General features: G+C 51.8%; 1 protein-coding gene across 1 annotated transcript in view; it reads left to right on the top strand.

Moving 5' to 3' along the window:
* Positions 1–13,513, top strand: part of LOC104695433 (transmembrane protein 121) — a 38,962-nt gene extending 25,449 nt beyond the window's left edge. The window contains exon 2 of the mRNA XM_039556316.1: positions 7,111–13,513. Within this exon, the coding sequence (XP_039412250.1) occupies positions 7,746–8,684 (939 nt within the window). The 5' untranslated portion in view covers positions 7,111–7,745 and the 3' untranslated portion in view covers positions 8,685–13,513. The remainder of the gene's footprint in view (positions 1–7,110) is intronic.
* The last annotated feature ends 4,534 nt before the right edge of the window (positions 13,514–18,047 follow it).

The following is an 18,047-nucleotide window of genomic DNA, read 5'->3' as shown; positions in this document are numbered from 1 at the left end:
CTGGCTCCTGTTAATTAAGAGCAGAACAATCACTCTTAATCAAAGGCCAGACTGATGGCAGCAATAGCAGCCTGCTGAGCTCATCCCACCTCTACTAACTCTGTGCTCCGGGCAGAGGGAATAACAGGGGCATAAATGTTTCTGTGCAATTTCTTCTTGGCTGCAGTGTGCCACCCCAGCCTGGCAGCAGGGACAAGCTGAAGACAGCTCCCAGGGAGGGCAGAGATGCCACTTGCTTTGTGTGGGAGCTGATTGGCCTCCAGAGGCATCTCCCTAGCCATGTGATGCTGAAGCCAGCTCCTCGAGGACCTGGCCCTTCTGCTCGATTGGGGACTCAAAGGGAGTAAGTGTTCTTGTGACAGCAGGACACATGTGGTCATTCTTGCTGTCCTGCCACCCCAACACAGGGCTGGTGCAGCACCTCCCAAAAGCTACTTAAATGCAGAAAGTGCTCAACACCTTCACCATCAAGTAGAGCAGAGGTCTCTGGGATTGTAGTTTGAGAGTCAGACCCCTTTGCCCTACCAACTCTTCCCTTTGCAGCTTGCCCTGCTCTGCTTGCATCAGGCCCTTCCTGCCCACAGCCTTTCCTTGCATTGCGTGGGTGAGGGAGGAGAGGAGAGGAGAGGTCCCTCACCTGCTGCTTTAAGTCTGACAGCCAGCCTGGCCCCAGGTCAGAGGAACCAGCAGGTGACTCTCTCCCAGGTCTCTACAAGAGTCTGCAAGCCAGCCCCTCATCCTTCCAGCCAGTAGTGCAGAGTCATCCCTGTCTGAACACCCTCTCACATGCAGGAGGTGCCTGCAGATCTCAGATGCATCTTCCCTGGTAGAACTCCAGAGTTCTGCCCCAGAGCTTCCTACATCTCCTTCCCCACAAGCATGTTTTAGCATCAGGAAACTCCCAGCACTCTCCTATTTATAGCCTCACACTCCAGTTTTCATTTTATTTTAATTAGCTGATTCCCTCTCCCACCTGGCTCTCAGGCACCTAGTGAATTGGATGGGGATGCTGGGAGCAGCACTCAGGAAAGTTTGTGCCTCTGTGCCAGCACTCAGGAGACTGAGGACAACGATGAGCAAGAGCAGGGAGCTTTCCATCCTCCATCTGTAGGGATTTCCAGCAGGCAGTAGGGGAAAGCATCTGTGTGAGGACTCTGCTCTGCCTCCATGATTTCCTTTCCCCCAGTACTGACAGTGTGAGGTTATTTGAGGACATGGTTGTGAGTCACACACAAAACTACATCCTCAGGCTACTGAAGTCAGATCCAAGTTTTATGCTCCTGGCCTGGCTTGCTCCTGGTGTTTGCATTCATGCCTATTGATGGCCCAGGAAAAATCCAAGCTGTGGTCTTTGTGTGCAGGTGAAACTTGTTGACCACTTGTGTGAGGCCTTCCTCTCCGGGAAGGACCAGCAGAGGTCAGAGCTGGTGGTGTGCTGCTGTATTTTAGTGAGATGACTTGTTCAACTGCGAGTTGCAGGTGCGCTGTCAGCCCTGCCATGCCTGGGGCAGGAAGTACTTTTGTTCCCAGCACAAGGGTGGCACAGCTCCTTCAGATGAAAGCAAAACAGTTTCCTAGGCAGCAGACGGGACCAGTGAGGATGTTGGTTATACCTACTGACAGCACGCTTTGGGGTGAGCAGGGAGCATGCTGGAGGAAACACACAAAATCCAACAGCATGTCCAAAAAAGTGGGGGGGAAATTCTGGAAAACAAAACAAAACAAAGCAACCAAAAAAACTCCAAAGCAACAAACAAAAAGGAGAGTATGGCTGGGTGAAATTCCCCCAGCAGGGGCAGGTCCTGACACAGCTGGGAGAGCCAGTGCTGAGCCCAGCATTTGCAGGAGCACTGGGACTGGGAGGGCAGGGGGATAGGGAAAATGCTGATGATCTGGCAGAGGAGCAGCAGGCCTAGGAGGACCCCCGAGGTAGCAGAGAGAGAAATACCCCAGGACCAGTGGGGAAAGCTCTGTTGAAGAGTGATAAAGGGTGCAAGGAGCCTGCAATAGTGAGAGGAGGGTGGGGATAGAGCTCTGTGAGCAGAACCTGCATTCCACTGAGCTCCGCATGCATCTCCCACCGTGGCAAACATACATTCAGACAGATGTTTGCCAAATGTGCCCTTTTTGGCAACAAACCAACAAACTGTGGGGGATTTTGATGCTTTTATATCTGGGGTTTGGTCCAGATTAGATCAAAATCTTGAAAATGCACCCAACTGGAAACGCCAAGAAATTCCTCTGCAGAAACAGTTTGCTGGGAAAATGGTAAATTGTTTTGGTAGAGTCAAAACGTAGTATTATAATTTCACGTTTTATGTACAAGTCAAAATGAATCATTTACCTTCTTTAACTATTTTTAAACACCTGAAACATCTGAAAAGGCTTTTTTTTTTCTTTTTGACACGTCTGTCAAATATCATCAAACTCAGTGTGTTTGTGAATGGGGAGATATTCCCGGCAGCTGCAGCTGCCTGTGCCAGCAGGAAAGCCCTGACCAGGATTGCTGTGGGGGACAGACTGGGAACAAAAAGGCCAGCCAGCCAGCCCATGCAGGACTCTGCTCTGGGCAAGCAGCCTTTCCCCACCCTGTCACCAAAGTGATGTAACTGAGAGGGTGGTTTTATTTTTTTCCTATTCTGGCAACAGTTCTGATACCTTCTGCCTGTGTTTGTTCCTGGGAAAGGGGGCTGGAATGAACCCCAGAGGAGACTGAGGGGGATTGCAGCATGGGAGTGCAGTTGATGCACTCACTGGTATAAGCAGGAGCTGGTTTCATCTGATATTGCATTGTTTATTTTGAGCAGGTTCTAGGAAGAGTTTGCAGCTCTTTCCCCATTTCTTGATGTGCCTACACAGTAAATTATCTGTAATCATTAGCAAGTGGGCTGCTTCCTCCTTCAGACACAATTAGTGGGCAGGGTCTGGAAAAATCTTCCTCAATCTCATTTCCTTGACAGGATGCACTTGAGAGCCCGGTACTGCCTTGGAGGAGGCAGGGCACAGCCACTGCCCAGAGCAACCTCCCCTATTCCTCAGGGTAGGAGCATCTCCCTCCCTCCTTAGCCCCCAGGGACTGCCCGGGGCAGGGAAGGTGAAACCTCAGCCTGCAGGTCAGTGAGGCTGAGCTGGACACACACAGGCACCGACTGACACTGAGGTGAGGCAGGAACATGCAATGGCTTGGGGATGACCTGATTTAGAGCTTTTCTCAGTCAAAGCAGAGTTTGCCCTGCCTGCAAGCCCCATCCTTATGTGGTGCACAGTCACAGGTAATTCAGGGGGTCACAAATCACGTAAGCAATGAACAGCCGCTTGCTCTCCTCGGCCTCTGCCGAGAGCAGGTCACTTGGCTGCACTTCAGTGGCTCCCTGGAGCACAGCCAGCTGCCAGGGAGTGATGCCAGCACCTGGGTGGCTCTGCCACAGCTGTCCTGAAGTCCCCAGCAAAGGTGGGTGTCCCCACGCTGGAGACAGGGTGGGCACTGCTTGGTGGAGCAGCAGCTCTTGAGGGGCTGAAGGACTAAGTGAGGGGGAGCTTTGGATTTACACTCAGGAAAACTGGAATAAATCAAAGCAATTAAAGTGCAAATGAAGCTTTAAACAATGAGGCATCCTAATTACCTGGGAAGCGCGTTGTGTATGCTTCTGCCTCACTCCCTTTTTTAAAATAGAGTTCAAATTACATAAATAATTTAAATTAATTTGCCAGGTAGAGCTGGGCTTTGGGAAGCGCCTGCTGGCGTTAATGAGGCTGTGTTTTGCCAATGGCTCCACGAGCCCTCCGGGCTTGTCTGCAGCCTCTGGGTCCCCAGGCGGGGGCGATGGAGTTTGTGGGGGGGTACCGGCAGCTCCTGCATCCGCACGGCTCCTGGGTGTGGTGCCGGCTGCTGTGCCAGGAGGGGCCGGGCACAGGCGCTGAGCAGAGGCAGGAGAGGGTGCAGGAAGGCACTGTGATGGATGGCTGCGGGCTGCAGGCGCCGGAAAGGGCAGAGCTAGCGGTAATTATGGCAACGAGCCACCGGCATCACAGGGAACAGCACTGTTTAATTTTCTTCTAAACTGCCTGGGCTGGTGGTGGAGCAAGTCTGTTACCACACATCCCTGGGTAACCACAAGTGCTTTATAGCATCTGGGAGGGCCAGGAAAAAGAGGTGCAAGACCAAGAAATAACTTCTCAGACAGAGAAGAGGCACCAGAGGAACAGGGCAAGGGCTGGCTGCACCAGAGCTGCTCCCTTTCCCTCGGTACGAGAGGAAGCAGGGCAGAGGTGAGAGAGCAAACCCTGCCCTTCAGTTGGGTTTGGACTCATCTTCAGGACCCCTGAATCTCTCCAGCAAATCAGCAGCCCCCTCCATTCCTACTGAAGCCTCTCCCATCCTGCAGGGAAGCTGGGAAAGGGCAGGCTGGGCTGGGAAATGAGGTATCCCCAAGCACACCCCAGAGATGCAGAGGGGACATGCTGCTGTGGGCGTTACCGAGGGCATTCGCTCACTCCAGTGCAAAGGAGCTGTTTGTGTAGGGTAGAAGTAGAGGAGAATAAGCAATTAGGGATTGCATTTTGTCCTGGTAAGGAGGCCCAGAGTTGCCAAGACTGAAGCATCGCTTCAGTACTTACTCGTGGGAGTCCTGGCACCAAAAGGGATGCAAAAGCTGTTAGATCCCTTCCCATAGGAAACTGCCAGCCTGGCTCACTGACATCCATAACGCTCCAAGCTCATTGTGTTCAGGTGGGCTGCCTTTTATTTACAAGAATTCCTGCAGGAAGAAAGTTTTGTGAATACTTGTCCAAACAAATATTTGCCTCAGGTGTGCACTTGTGGCTCTCTGACATGCTTATTGTGTTGTTTACTCAGCACAGTTCTCAGGCAGTTTCTGAATGTACTGTTAGATGCGGTCATTTAAAAGTTATGAAGTAATGGTTGTTTAAAAACTACCTGCATTTCTCTAATAGTCATCCAAGGAGAGTTTTATGTGCCCTCTCCCTGACAGGATGGTCAGGGATCACTCAAATTGGCAAGCTCTGCTCCGTGGATCTGCAAAGAACTCCGTATTTCCATACAGCAGCAGGGCTGCAATGGGTAGGGAAAACACCAGCTCTTGGAACATAAGGAGAAGAGCTTGCACGGCAGCAAGTGCTTGGAAACAATTTCCAAAAGGCAAGAGAGGTGCTCACCGTGGGTAATGCGTGATTTGACCTGGGAGGAAGCAGAGCTCGAGCTCTGTGATTCAGTCCCGCAGTCCCCTTCCTCCACTCGGAAAGGGCACCACAGCAAATGAACACATCTGTCAAACCCAGCCCGGGCTGCTGTGAACCCTTCAGGGGCAGGTGCCAGGGAAGGATCTGCCGTTTGAGCATATTTCTTTTGCTGAAAACGATCTGCTCAGCACCGGTGGTTAAAGACTTGCTGGATGCTGTTGTAAACACCGTGAGTTAACACCTTTCGGTGCCCTGGGTATTCACCAGGAGGCAGGAAAGGGTTTTCTGACTGGTTTCACGCAGGCGTGAGGAGAGCTTGGGCTGGGAGCTGTGCCTTCCCCAAGCTCCCCTGACCACACGATTAACTTACAGGGCAGGGGGGCAGGATTTACAAGCAAGCTGCTTCCTAACCTTGCTGTGCTGTGATGCAACCCACTGCCCTTTAAATAACCGCTGTCTTTTGAAAGCATAAATACTTACAGGGTGAAAGAAAAAAAGCCACCATTCTCTCCTGAAAGACCTAATTTATCTGGAATTATCTATCCTCGGCTATAAATCCCCTGTAAAACTTGGCACGAGTTTTAAGGCAGTTACAGCAATGACTGTATATTTTTATCCAAAACCTCGAGAAAGAACAAATTGAAGCCCCAAACGGCAGCTCTGAGTTGTTGCAGAGAGCCACACTGGTGAGAGCGGGGCTGCAGGGACTGCCTTGCCTGGGAAGCACCATGTAGCAGTTCTCATGAGTTCCCACCACATCTTGGTTTCTTTCTGAGCAACTCCTGCTTGAGAAATTATTTTAACATGCCAGTTTTCCTTGCTGGCAGGAGACTCAGAAGAGCATCCTGAGGGTCCTGGGTGGGGCAGCAGCTTTAAGTCCCTTGCTAACGTTTCCTGAGCACCACATCCTTGCCTGCCACATCCTTTGGAAACCAGGGCACAGGTACACGCATCCCTGCTGTCCACCTACTCAGGCACAAGGCAGGGCTGGCTCTGACTCATCTGCTTCCCACTTTCTCTTCTTTGTTCTTCTTGTCTCCCTGAAGCAGGAGAGAATCCAGCTTTTATTTAAATGAGGCCCTATAAACATAAACAGCTGCAAAGTAGGGCAGGTTTTTAATGGCTTACACCTCCTTGGGCTTGGCTTCTTCCCCTCAGCCTCTGTGGCTGCGGTCATGGTCTGTCTCCACGTAAGCAGTTCAATGACGTTTTTGAGTGCACTGGGACCTACCTGTTCATTTCTGGGAGTGCATTCCCTGCGCAGAAAAGATTAACAAATTAATTAGGCAAGCACAGCATGGTGAGGAGGAGCTGTGGCCATGAGCAGCTGAACCAGTCCAGAAAGCTGCTGGGACCTCATGACACCCTGGGGACAGCTGTGCCAGCCCTAGCTTCACCCTACTTGAAGAGGGACGTACCCCACACCCTGTGAGCTGCTCTGTAACTGGTGAAATCTCATGGCCATAGTTAAGCAGAACCATCCCCAGGCTGGGACCTCTGCAGAGCACATGGGTCTGTCTCCCTGCTGGAGCTGAGACACCAGCTAGGCTGGGATACCTGGAGCTGGGAATGCTGTGAGCTGTGTGTCCCCACTGGGACTGTGGTTTTGTGTCTGTGCTGCAGAAAGAGCAGAAACACCCAGGGCATGAGCTTGCTGACGAGTTCTGGACAGGGAGTGCCCGTGTAAGGGCAGCAGGCTGTGTTTCCGTGTGGGACACCCCGTGCTGTGTTTGTACTCTGTAAAAAGCTCTTCTGCATCGTCATGCACAGTGATGGATACTCCAGGGGTGGGATGGTACCTGGTGGGAGCCCAGCCCATGTGTGATGGGAGCTGAGGGGGCTGTCACTGCCACCATTCCATGGTGAGCACACAGAGGGACCCTAACACTTGTTCTCTGCTATCTGTTCCAGGAATGGAGGGATGCATGTACAGCTGGCAGCAGCAGGAGACCAGCACAGCCCTGTGGGGATAGGCGTGAAGGTGATTCCCTGTGAGGATACAGCAGGAGCCCCCCAGACCCTGGAGGAACGTGGGGTCTCGCTGGGAAGAGGGAGAGCTCCCCTGCTGCCCTGTCACCTGCCGTGTTTCCAGGGATCTATACCAGGATTTGGGGCTTGGTGCCTGGAGGCATATTAGCGCCATAGGATTGCTGGAGAGCCTGGCAGCAATGGGGGACCCGCCACAGAGGAGGGACATTCCTCCAGGAGGCCCTGCACACCCGTGAGCCCTGGCTGCTGGTGGCGGAGGGTGCCTGGGGCTGGGCTGCTCAGCCAGCCCTGGGCTGGGGGCAGAGCCGCGGTGCTTGCAGGGCACAGCCACTGAGGGGCGAAGGGCTGGGGCGGGGGCTGCAGGGGCAGCCCCGAGCCCTGGGACAGCGGGGCTGCCAGCTGAGCCACTGCTCCTCCAGGCACCTCTTCCTGGGGTGGCAGTGGGGGACAGAGTGGCCCTCGGTCCCTGGGCTCACCGCGGATGTGCCCCCGCGCAGCGCCGGCGGGACCGCTCCCCTAGTGCCGGCGCGGAGGCACGGAGGGCCGCCCGTCTCACCATGGTGCTGCCGCCGCCCGACAAGCGCCACGTCTGCCTGACCACCATCGTCATCATGACCAGCATGGCCTTCATGGATGCCTACCTGGTGGAGCAGAACCAGGGGCCCCGCAAGATCGGCGTCTGCATCATCGTGCTGGTGGGGGACATCTGCTTCCTCATCGTGCTGCGCTACGTGGCCGTGTGGGTGGGGGCCGAGGTGAAGACGGCCAAGCGGGGCTACGCCATGATCCTGTGGTTTCTCTACATCTTCGTGCTGGAGATCAAGCTGTATTTCATCTTTCAGAATTACAAAGCAGACAAGAAGAACCTGGAGACAGTGGCCAGGAAAGCTCTGACCCTCCTGCTCTCCATCTGTGTGCCGGGGCTCTACCTGGTGCTGGTGGCCTTGGACAGCATGGAGTACATACGGACCTTTCGGAAGAAAGAGGACTTGCGGGGACGCCTCTTCTGGGTGGCCCTTGACCTGCTGGATATCTTAGACATCCAGGCCAACCTGTGGGAGCCACACAGGACCGGCCTGCCCATCTGGGCAGAGGGGCTCATGTTCTTCTACTGCTACATACTCCTCCTGATCCTGCCTTGCGTGTCCCTCAGTGAGATCAGCATGCAAGGGGAGCACATTGCCCCACAAAAAATGATGCTCTACCCTGTCCTCAGCCTGGTCACCATTAACATCGTCACCATCTTCATCCGGGCCATCAACATGATCTTGTTCCAGGACAGCAGGGTCTCCACCATCTTTATTGGCAAGAACATCATCGCGATCGCCACCAAGGCGTGCACCTTCCTGGAGTACAAGCGGCAGGTGAAGGAGTTCCCGCAGAACGCCATCGCCCTGGAGCTCCAGCAGAACTCCCTCTCGCACAACCAGACCATCCACAGCGCACAGGGCATCCCCCACGAGCCGTCGCCCACCAGCGAGATCCTGGACACATGAGGGATCCCCCAGCCAAGCATTGGTTCAGACGGCCCTGTGCCGAGTGGAAGAGGGATGATGCTGCTTTCTTGCTGCCCGGTGCAAGCGCGACAGACAAATCCCGGCAGTGAGGGCTCTTCTAGGCACAAAAACACCAACTGCGTTTTAATTGAGCTATGGAGTGTCCTCTAGACGTCTTCATCTCAGGTATAGCCCTAGGAGTCCTCCAGACAAACCAAATGGACTTGCAAAGGACCTGAACCAGCTGACCCTCTCTCCCTGTCCTGCCACCATCTCCCCTCCCGAGCAAAGACCGCTAAGGTTGCAATGTCCCTTTTTACTCCCCGAGCACCTCACCTTTACTCCAAGCCTGGATCGACGATTTTGTTACTGGAGACCTTTTTACGGAGCAGGGACAGGGGCACAGGGATGCGGATTGCGGGGGGGGGGGAGGGTGGGACGTTTGAAGCAGTAAACCCTGTGATTGTGGATGTCTCTTATCCCCAATGGTTGTGTTTACAGTTTCCTATTTATATCGGCTCCGGAGACTCTCAGGCTGCCTTGGGGACCGATGTCCTTGTGGTGGGCAAGAGCAGGGAGCCCTGCAGTGGGGAGCGGGGCTGGGGGATGGCGTGGCTGCCCTGCCCCGGGTCGAGGGGGACTGAGCCTCCACCATCGCACTGCGCCGACTCTGCTGGGAGCAATATTTGACAAGCTAAAGCTAATCTAATGCTGGTGTTTTACGTAATTCATTCACTCCAAACGACTCAGCACAATGTTTCTATTTTTAGAAGGGTCCCTCTCTCTCCCTCTCTCCCTGCCATCGAGAGCCTGCCTGCCTGCAGCAGCCGGAGCAGCCTCCCCAGCCCCTGGCACTGCTGCTGGCAGGCATGGGCACCCAGGAGGGATTAGGAACAAGGATGGCGATGATGCGTTTCACTCCGGCATCGAGCGTTTATAAAGAGGGCTGCTTTCCACAGCTACTATATTTTTAAAATAAATATTAAAAAAAAAAAAAAAACAACAACAACAAAAAAACAACGGGGGGGAAAAAAACCCCAACCCCCAAAAAGAGCTGGGAAGAATGTGCTGCCCTGGGTAGGCAGCTGGGCTGAACTGGGAAGGATGTGCTGCCCTGGGCAGGTGGCTGGGCTTTGAGCTGGGCTGGGGTGTCCTCTGCAGGTGTGGGTGGTGGTGAGGGGCTCAGCCACGGGCAGCAGGGGGGGAGGCGAGGGCCAGCCGGACAATAAAAGCCCCGTGAGAGCAATGGTTTCTAGTGGTCTCTTTTCTGCCAGCGTGGGGAGGGAGGGGATCAGCTCTCATACAGCCCAAATCACTTGTCTCCTCTTCTATCCACCTCCCCTGGACTCGCAAGTGCTGTCCCGAGGTTCTGTGCTCTGCACTCACTGAGCTGTGGGCGCAGAAAGGAAATAAATCATTGTTCCAGCCGAAATGCTGCCCCAGGGTTGGGTGCACCTCTGCTGCCTGACCCTGGGGGGAGGCACAAGGAGACAAGCAGAAAACCTGCATCTCAAACATGCTGAAACTGGATATTTTTGCTTTTTTTAAACAAAATATTTCATTTTGAGGAGATGGAATAAAATGCCTGGTGCTGTTTACATTTCTCTTCCACATTTTCCCCTGGTTCTGCTCACCGAATTTGACCTAAATCCACAAATCATTTCAGTTTTCATCTTCTCAGCCCATCACAATCTGTTCAAAAGATTTCAGCCATCCCTGCTCCAGACTTCCAATTTTAGGACCAGGCAATCGCAGTCTTGCTTGGCCACCCTGTCACCCAGTGATAACTCTAATGTTAATTAAATCCACTGAGAAATAAAACAGTATCTTTGCCAACAAAAGTGAGTTTGCAACAGATTTAGCCAACTGGAAAAGTTTCTTCCCCCTTGCCCTCAGGGAACATGAGAGGAAGTGGGCAGGTGATTTAAAAGGTATTAGCAGAAATTAATTAAATTGCTTGATTATTCTGGAATACCTATGGAAATACATATTACATCTCTGCTGGTGCCTTTAAAATACATGCGATTAGCATCAGTGCAATTAACTCCCAAGTATCTAATAACATTCTGCTGCTCTTTTAGGTAATTAATTTATTAGCCTTTGTTTTATAGTTCTTCCCCAGGACTGAGCAGAGGAAAACCTCCATGAAAACCTTCAGGAAAACCTCTGGCATGGTGCTGTGAACCCTGGGGGCTGGGATGTGCCAGCTGAGGCAGTGCCCAGCATCAGGCTGAACAGTGAAGCAGAGATCTTTTATCCTGGGTATAAAACCAGTGATTTGGTGGGTTACTCGAACAGGTTGGGTGTGTTTTTGTTCTGTCTCACCCTCATAGCTAGCTCTGCATCCTTGCCTTATATTGGAATAAGTTAATATTCCCTTGAGCCAGATCTGTTGCTAAGGTTGCTTGGGGGATGTCTGGCTGTGCTCCCTGAACATGGGAAGGGAATATTGCTTTATCCTCCTGATCCCATAACTTCCAAGAAGGTTTAGGAGTCCCCACAAGTTTTTCTTGAGGTTGCAAGACCCTGCTTTCCACTGCTGACATGAGGTTTTTGTCTTTGTGGGGTGGCGTGTCCCTGTGGAAGGGCTGCATTAGGAGCTGGAGCAGGAGCAGAGGTCCTGGAGGTGATGCTCACCTGGGATGCAGTGCACCACATCATTCCCAAAAAGCCACAGGTGCTCAAAGCCCACTCTGGTGAAGGGAGGGAGAAGAGGCTTTTCTCATCTTCTGCTGTTCATCATCCCCAGGGCTCAGCGTGCATCATGTTCTGCCTCAGCAACGCAACCCTTTCTCTTCAAAGCCACCTTGGAAGCAAGAATTATGAGCTGGCCCCTCCTCAGCAGCCGCCAGAGGAAGGCTGGGAAGCAGGGGAGAGCTGAGCTAGCTGGGAAGGGCGGGTGTCTGCAAGCAGAGGGGAGAACCAGAGCAGCCAGCAAAGACCTTGGGGCCATGGGGACAGCACAGCAGTGGCAGCACTGCAGCTCTTCCCTGCCTGGTGCTTGCTGAGGGTGATGCCTCTGCCCCGAAATCCAGCAGAGACAAGACCTCTGGGAGCCATGGGAGCAGCAGGAGGGATGGTACAGTGGCTGGGCAGGGTGACTGGCTCCCAGCCTGGCTGGTTGTTAGGGGAAGGTGATATTTTGCTGTGGGCAATGAGAACTAAAGGAAACAATTAAAACTAAATAGGCTGGAACCGAGCAATTTTTCAGCTTTCTGCTGAGAAGAAAAAGAGCTCCTTTGTGAACAGTGAAATCCTCCTGGCAAGCTGTAGAATCCCACCTGATGAAGCAAAAGCTGCATAATTAAAATGCAGAAGGGATGCAAATTCTCTGTATTCCAGTGGAAAATCCATGGGGGTGGTATCCCTTGCTGCCATTCAGAACCAGGCCACGAGCACAAGGGAGCCCGTGCCCTTGGCAGGGGAAGGCTGGTGGTGCTTCAGGGACCCAACTGGTGCTGTCCTACCTATTACCAACCCACTGGGCAGTGCTGAGGCTATGCCTCCTTCTGAGTGACCACCCCTGGAGGAGCCAGCTCCAGCCTGTAGCTTGCAGGGAACATCAGAGTCATGGCACCCTCTGGAGATGCAACACCCGAGCCCTTCTGAGTCCTTCTGTCAGGTGGGTCCCGAGGGTCAGCAAATTGCCCCAGTCCTGCATGGGCACAGAAGATCTCTGATCGCTTGCTGGGCAGCAGCAAAGGGCTGGCTGTACCCACTCATGTCCCAGGCATTGTGGAACTGCGAAGCAGGAGATAACAAGTGGAGCAAAGTAAGCCATGCAGGCTGCTAGAATGCAACAAGCCCAGACAAATCCATCTGGGTTCTGTCCCCCTGTCAAAAATTTGGACAAAGAGGCAGCAATGGGCTTGAACTGCTGTGTGCCTGACACCCTCTGTGAGAAGAGCCTGGACCCAGCTCTTGTGCCCCAAGAGCCTCATGGTACCTGCAGTACCTCCTCCCTGCTCTGGGCTGATTCACAGATGTTTTACCCTCCTGGGAGCTCACATCCAGCCCACAGCAGCCCAATCCTCTTGCTGCTCCATTCACCTGTGCACTGACCTGCTCCACAGCCAAGGGTGCTGAGTGGGGCTTGAGCTGTAGCTTTCCTTTCCCGAGGTATACTGCTTTTCCTGGCAGCTCTCACATGTCCTGCTTGTCCTCAGCTCCTTTTGGCAGGTGAAAGTGTCTGGTGCTGCAGCCTCTGTACAGGACTGGGGGAGAGTGGCAGTCACTGAGCTGAAAGTGCCCTCCGGTCCTGCCGCCAGATTCTCCATGTGAGCATGGCACTGGTGGCCTTGCAGGGTCCAGAAGTGCTCGGGAGGATCTGGGAGAAGAAATACACCCAGCAGGGCAATGCAGCACAAAGATGGCCATGCAAGACCCTCTGCAGTGCCACCCACTGCAGCTCCATGCACTGTCACCTGGAACCATAAATAAATAAGGGATTTATTTTCCTTTTAATCAGTCTGGGTTAGTTTGATGAGCAGAGACAGACTGAACTTTCATGCCAATAACTGTTTTCCTCCCACCTGCCCCAGATTTCCTGCACTTTTTTAGCTCAGGCGAGTGCTGCAACAGAAAATGAAGGGCAGGTGTCCAGACCACCTTGATAGCAATTCCCATCCTCCCAGATTCCTCCTGCCTGGGAAAAAGTGGCAAAAGTTTGAGCTTCACACCAATTTAATCCTAACTGAATGCCCTAAATTCTTCAGTTGTGTCTGGTTTTTAGGTCTGGCATCCTTGAAGAATAATATCCATTTAAATTACTGATTTGGGCTTGCTCATTTAATTTCATCTTAATAAAGATTTTATGTGGTTTTGACATATTCAGTGTCTTGAGTGTATTGACACGGCAGCCTGAAGAAACATTATGACCATAACAGCTCAAAAAGCATTAAAAAGACCCTGGCAAGGTTTATTGATTGCCCTCTTTTATAGCTGCTTGAAGACAAAGACCAGCCACAGGGAAGAGTGAATACTGTATTTTGTTTTTATGTGAGCTTCCCCGATGTTACAACAAAAGGCATTTGCAAACAAATCTCTGCAAGCTCTTCATCAGGACATGAAGAAGCAGTAGTCATGTTGCTGGGTTGTTGTTAGGAGGGTGATTTTAAAGGAAAAATTCTGCAGATAGCAGGAAAGTCACCTCCAAGAAAGGGATGTCAAAATGTAAATAACTAAATAAGTGATGAAGATGCCCAGGTCCTCCCCGCTGGTGTACCCATGTATCCATGAGGAAAAGCCCTCATGCCTCACTGTAACATGTTGAAGGAAAGGGTAAATCATCTGCCAAAATCTGTCCTCAGAGCTGTGGGTTTCCCCATGGACAGCTAATGTACCCCAGTGTCTGTGTGAAAACACAAACGCGTTGTGGGCGTGTTATGCTAAGTGAAACAGAGATAAAAATTAGTTGAATAATCCATTGGCAAGGTAGAAAGGTTCTTGAGATGGGAGAGCAGCATAATTATCTCCTCATGGCCAACATTTGCATACAGAGATGCCCCCAGGAGGCCTCTGCACAGCCACCTGCCCAACGGCTGATGGGAGGATTTTTTTGGAGAGTAATTGCAGCCCATTTCCTCCAGCCCAAGCAGGGGTGCCTTCTGTTCAAAGAAGCCATGCACCAAGGAAGAAAAGCAGCTGCAGCAAAGCAGCAGCACCTCTACCTGCATGGCCACGAGATGTGGTGCTGGATGATGCACCAGCCCAGTGTGGAGGTGCACAAGCCAGCACTGGGCTCCTGCTTGGCTTTTGGGTAGGGCAGAGGGAAGGGCCAAGAAGCTTCCTGGTGTCCCAAGAAGCAAGTCAACAAAACACCTCCAATGGGATGACCTGCACCGAGTGAGGTCCAAGGAAGGACCTTCCTTCTCCACCCTTGAAGAGATATTGCCATGACACCAAATCAATTCCATGCCATAAAGCCAACAGACACGAGATCTGCAGGGTTCTGTAGCCACAAATGCATTTCCTAGTGCCTTTACATGGCTGTAGGTGAGTGATCACCCTTGCCTTGCTCTCTGGGGCTCCCCTGCTTCTTCAAATCTGCCGTGAAAATAGCACCTCATCGCTCACAAGGCTGAGGATGCTGAGAACCAGACTGCAGCACCTTGAGCATGTCAGGCACATCCTCCTGCACCCCAGGTGGGCCAGGCCAGCAGGCAGATAATAACCCAGCATCCCAGCTCCCAGGGCTCCACATGTGAAGCCACCTCTGCCCAGCAGAGTAAGTACCTCGAGCAGAAAAAAGCACTGTTTCCCTTTCCTGTGCTGGTGCCAGGGAGAACTTAGTATTCAAAAACTGTTTTCAGATGTTTCACTTCACAGCTGGTGAATGAACTCGGAGAACTCAATAAACCTCTTTGTAAGACATTATCTCTCATTAATCTCTCAAGTGAGGCTGGCACCTGGAATTGCATAAATCTTTACCTGCACATAGTAGGAAACGGGAACAGGCCATTATCAGAAAGCGTGTTATAATGGGAGAGTCACAAACAGCAAATAAAGAAGAAATCCTCATAAAATTTTCCTCCTGATCTCTTCCTGGTAAGAGGACATCAACTTTTGGAGGAGATGGATCCTTGGTGGAAGAGATTTCAGCAGGAGATGGGGCAGCACAAGGGCCTTTAGCAGTCTGCAGGTGTTATGGGGGAACTGCCTTTCCATTGGACATCTCAGGAAATGTCCAAAAACTTTAAATGGTGCTGCCTGCTCAGGAGCAAACTGCTTCACAAGAACTGCCAGCTTGCAGATCCCTGCCTGATCCCAGCCAGCTGCTTTGGACATGCTGTGGTTTCTGTTTCATTCTTCTCCCAGAAGAAAGCTGGACTGGCTGTGCCAGAGCACCGTGAACATCCAGCATGTACCATCACACTCCTACGAGTGGGACACAGCCACCAAAGCCACCTCCCTGAGGCAGGACAGCTCTGAAAAATGTTTGGAAAGGAGAAGGATGATTTAGCAAGTCTTGAACAGCTTGATGTAGAAATAGCATCCAGAGTGTCCTCCCTGGCAGGGGATTTTGAAATTTATTTGGGCATTCTTTGCTTTGGTGCAGCAGATGGTAGGGAGGCATGGTGGCCTGGAATATTAATGCTTCCTCCAGCACCCATGTCCTCAGAGCAACTGGCAACTCCATGTTTTTGCTGAGCATCATGCAGCCTCATCTTCTGTCTCTGGGCTGTGCTCTTCCCACATCAGCTAGGAACTAAAATCTGTGGCTCAGTCCACAGCGGCCCCCTCAGGGGTGGGGCATTTTGCATCAGGAAAGCTTCAGGGCAAAGGCTGGGGCTGGGAAGCAGGGATGTGGTTATGGCAGGGATACTACCCATTTTGCCCAGTGGGAAAGTAAGGAAAAAATAAAAATGCAGTGAAGCAAATCTGTTCTGTGACTGTAACCACCACCCTCCACTGGAAAGGGTATTCAGCCCGGATTTTAAGAGTTGTCTTTTATTGATGCCTAATGTTCCATAACCAGTGTCCAATGAGGAGCAATTAAGCATTCCCTTAGATAAAATGTGTGTCTTTGGGCGACAACCAGGCAAAGGATCTTCTACTAGGATCTCAAGATATGACTTTGTACCATGGAACTGTGTCATGAAGTTCCCTCTGCTGCCGTGCCATGGCTGCTTTCTCCCCGTTCCTGGCAGGTCACAGCAGCTCCCTGCATGTTGGAGCTGGGGAGCATTGCATGACTCCACTTCCCAGCTCCCAGCTGGTTGGTAGCCAGTGCTGGGCTCAGCCTGCCGTGATCCTTCAGACACCTCCACCTGACAGGCTGTGAGCCCTTCAGAAAGGATAAAATTATATAGCTCCAAAGTTTGATAACACAAGCCCCAGCAATCACACAGATAAATTTGATGGTGACCACGTAGAGAGCTGCTGGCTGAGCTGTAATGTTTGATGAGGATGCTGAATAATCCACCAGTGTTTCTCAGACCCAGGGAGGCCTATAAAAGTCAGCAGGATGGAGACCAGCATTTCAGCCCTCTCCAAGTCTGTGTAGGGAGGAGCTGGAATGATGCTGCCAAGAGTCTTACCCCTCCCAAGCATGATGCTGTCAATAGGCCAGGTGTTTTCTGCTGGGAAGACAATGACATCAGTCTGGTGGCTCAAGCCATCCCTGCTTTGGGCTGCAGGGACTGCTGAGCATTGCTTCCCTGGCTGGCTCTGTCTGGCACACTCTTCTCTCTTCTACCTCATGCCTCTGTCAGGCACTTCCCAGGGGCTCTGCCTGATGGAATCCTTCCTTTATCTTTCTTACAAGTAGAAAATTACCTCTATACTATTAAATGCAGAGAACATGAGTGCTGTGGGGTTCGGGGTTTAAAAGGCAGCGTGTGCTCATGGCAGATGTGCCTGTGCCATCCTAACACTCGCTCCTCAATTCTTTCATGTTACCAAGGGCAGCACCAGGCTCAGGGCACACGGACTTGCAAGGGAAGGGATGTGCTTTAATGGCTGGCTCTGCTCTTCTTCCATGGGTTCACGTGAGATCCTGGAAATGTTGCCAATGCCCACAGTCAGCTAAAATCTGGAGCCTTGAGGAGAGATCCGCAGTGGTGCTGGGAATGGCCTGGCTGCAGCAGCTCTCCTTGCTTCCAAAACCCAGCCTTTCCAAAGGACATACCCTAGGGATTTGCTTTTGTCAGGATCAAGCTCACAACAGGTTTCTGCTTCTTTTTCTTTTTCCCGGACATCCCACTGAACACCACACAGTGGCCCTTATCACATTTCCAGTCTGTCCCTGGAAGAAATCCTGCCCTTCTCCTGCTTAAGCCTTGCCAAAACGACCATTTTATCCCTCCTTTCCTGGGCTGAGCAGCTTGCCATACCCATCTCCTTCAGCCCCAGCTTTTACAGACACATGCCCAGGAGCACAACAGCCCCAGGAGGGGTGGGATGAATCCAGCACAGTTTTCAGGAGCACAGGAACAAGCTTGGCTTTTAATCTGCTGTAGCCCCAAGTAGGATTTAGCAAAGGATCTACCTGTAATTGTCAGTGCCTAAAGGACTATTAAATACGTCCTTTAACTGGTTTCTGAAGGACTTGTACTATTTTAATAAGCATCTCAAGAAAGAAAATCTCTCTGTGAAGCATTAGCTTTGAGATCCAAAAGCAATCTCACTAACATACAATATCAAGTTTGATTGACAAGGCCAATACCCGTAAACCATGCTGATTGACACTAATTAGCCTGCCAGCCTTTAATTGCTTCTGATCGTGTTCTACATCACTCTGATTAAAAAATTAGTCTCATGCAAAGAAATCAATGCACCAGGGGGTGGTTTGAGATCTCAGCTGGGCCCTGAGACTTCACACTACCTTTGTTCACAGAGCATGGACGCATCTTCTCAAAGGGA

The sequence above is a fragment of the Corvus cornix genome, chromosome 8 (genome assembly GCF_000738735.6).
Source record: "Corvus cornix cornix isolate S_Up_H32 chromosome 8, ASM73873v5, whole genome shotgun sequence".
Taxonomy (NCBI): domain Eukaryota; kingdom Metazoa; phylum Chordata; class Aves; order Passeriformes; family Corvidae; genus Corvus; species Corvus cornix.
This window is presented reverse-complemented; position numbering and strand designations above follow the sequence as displayed.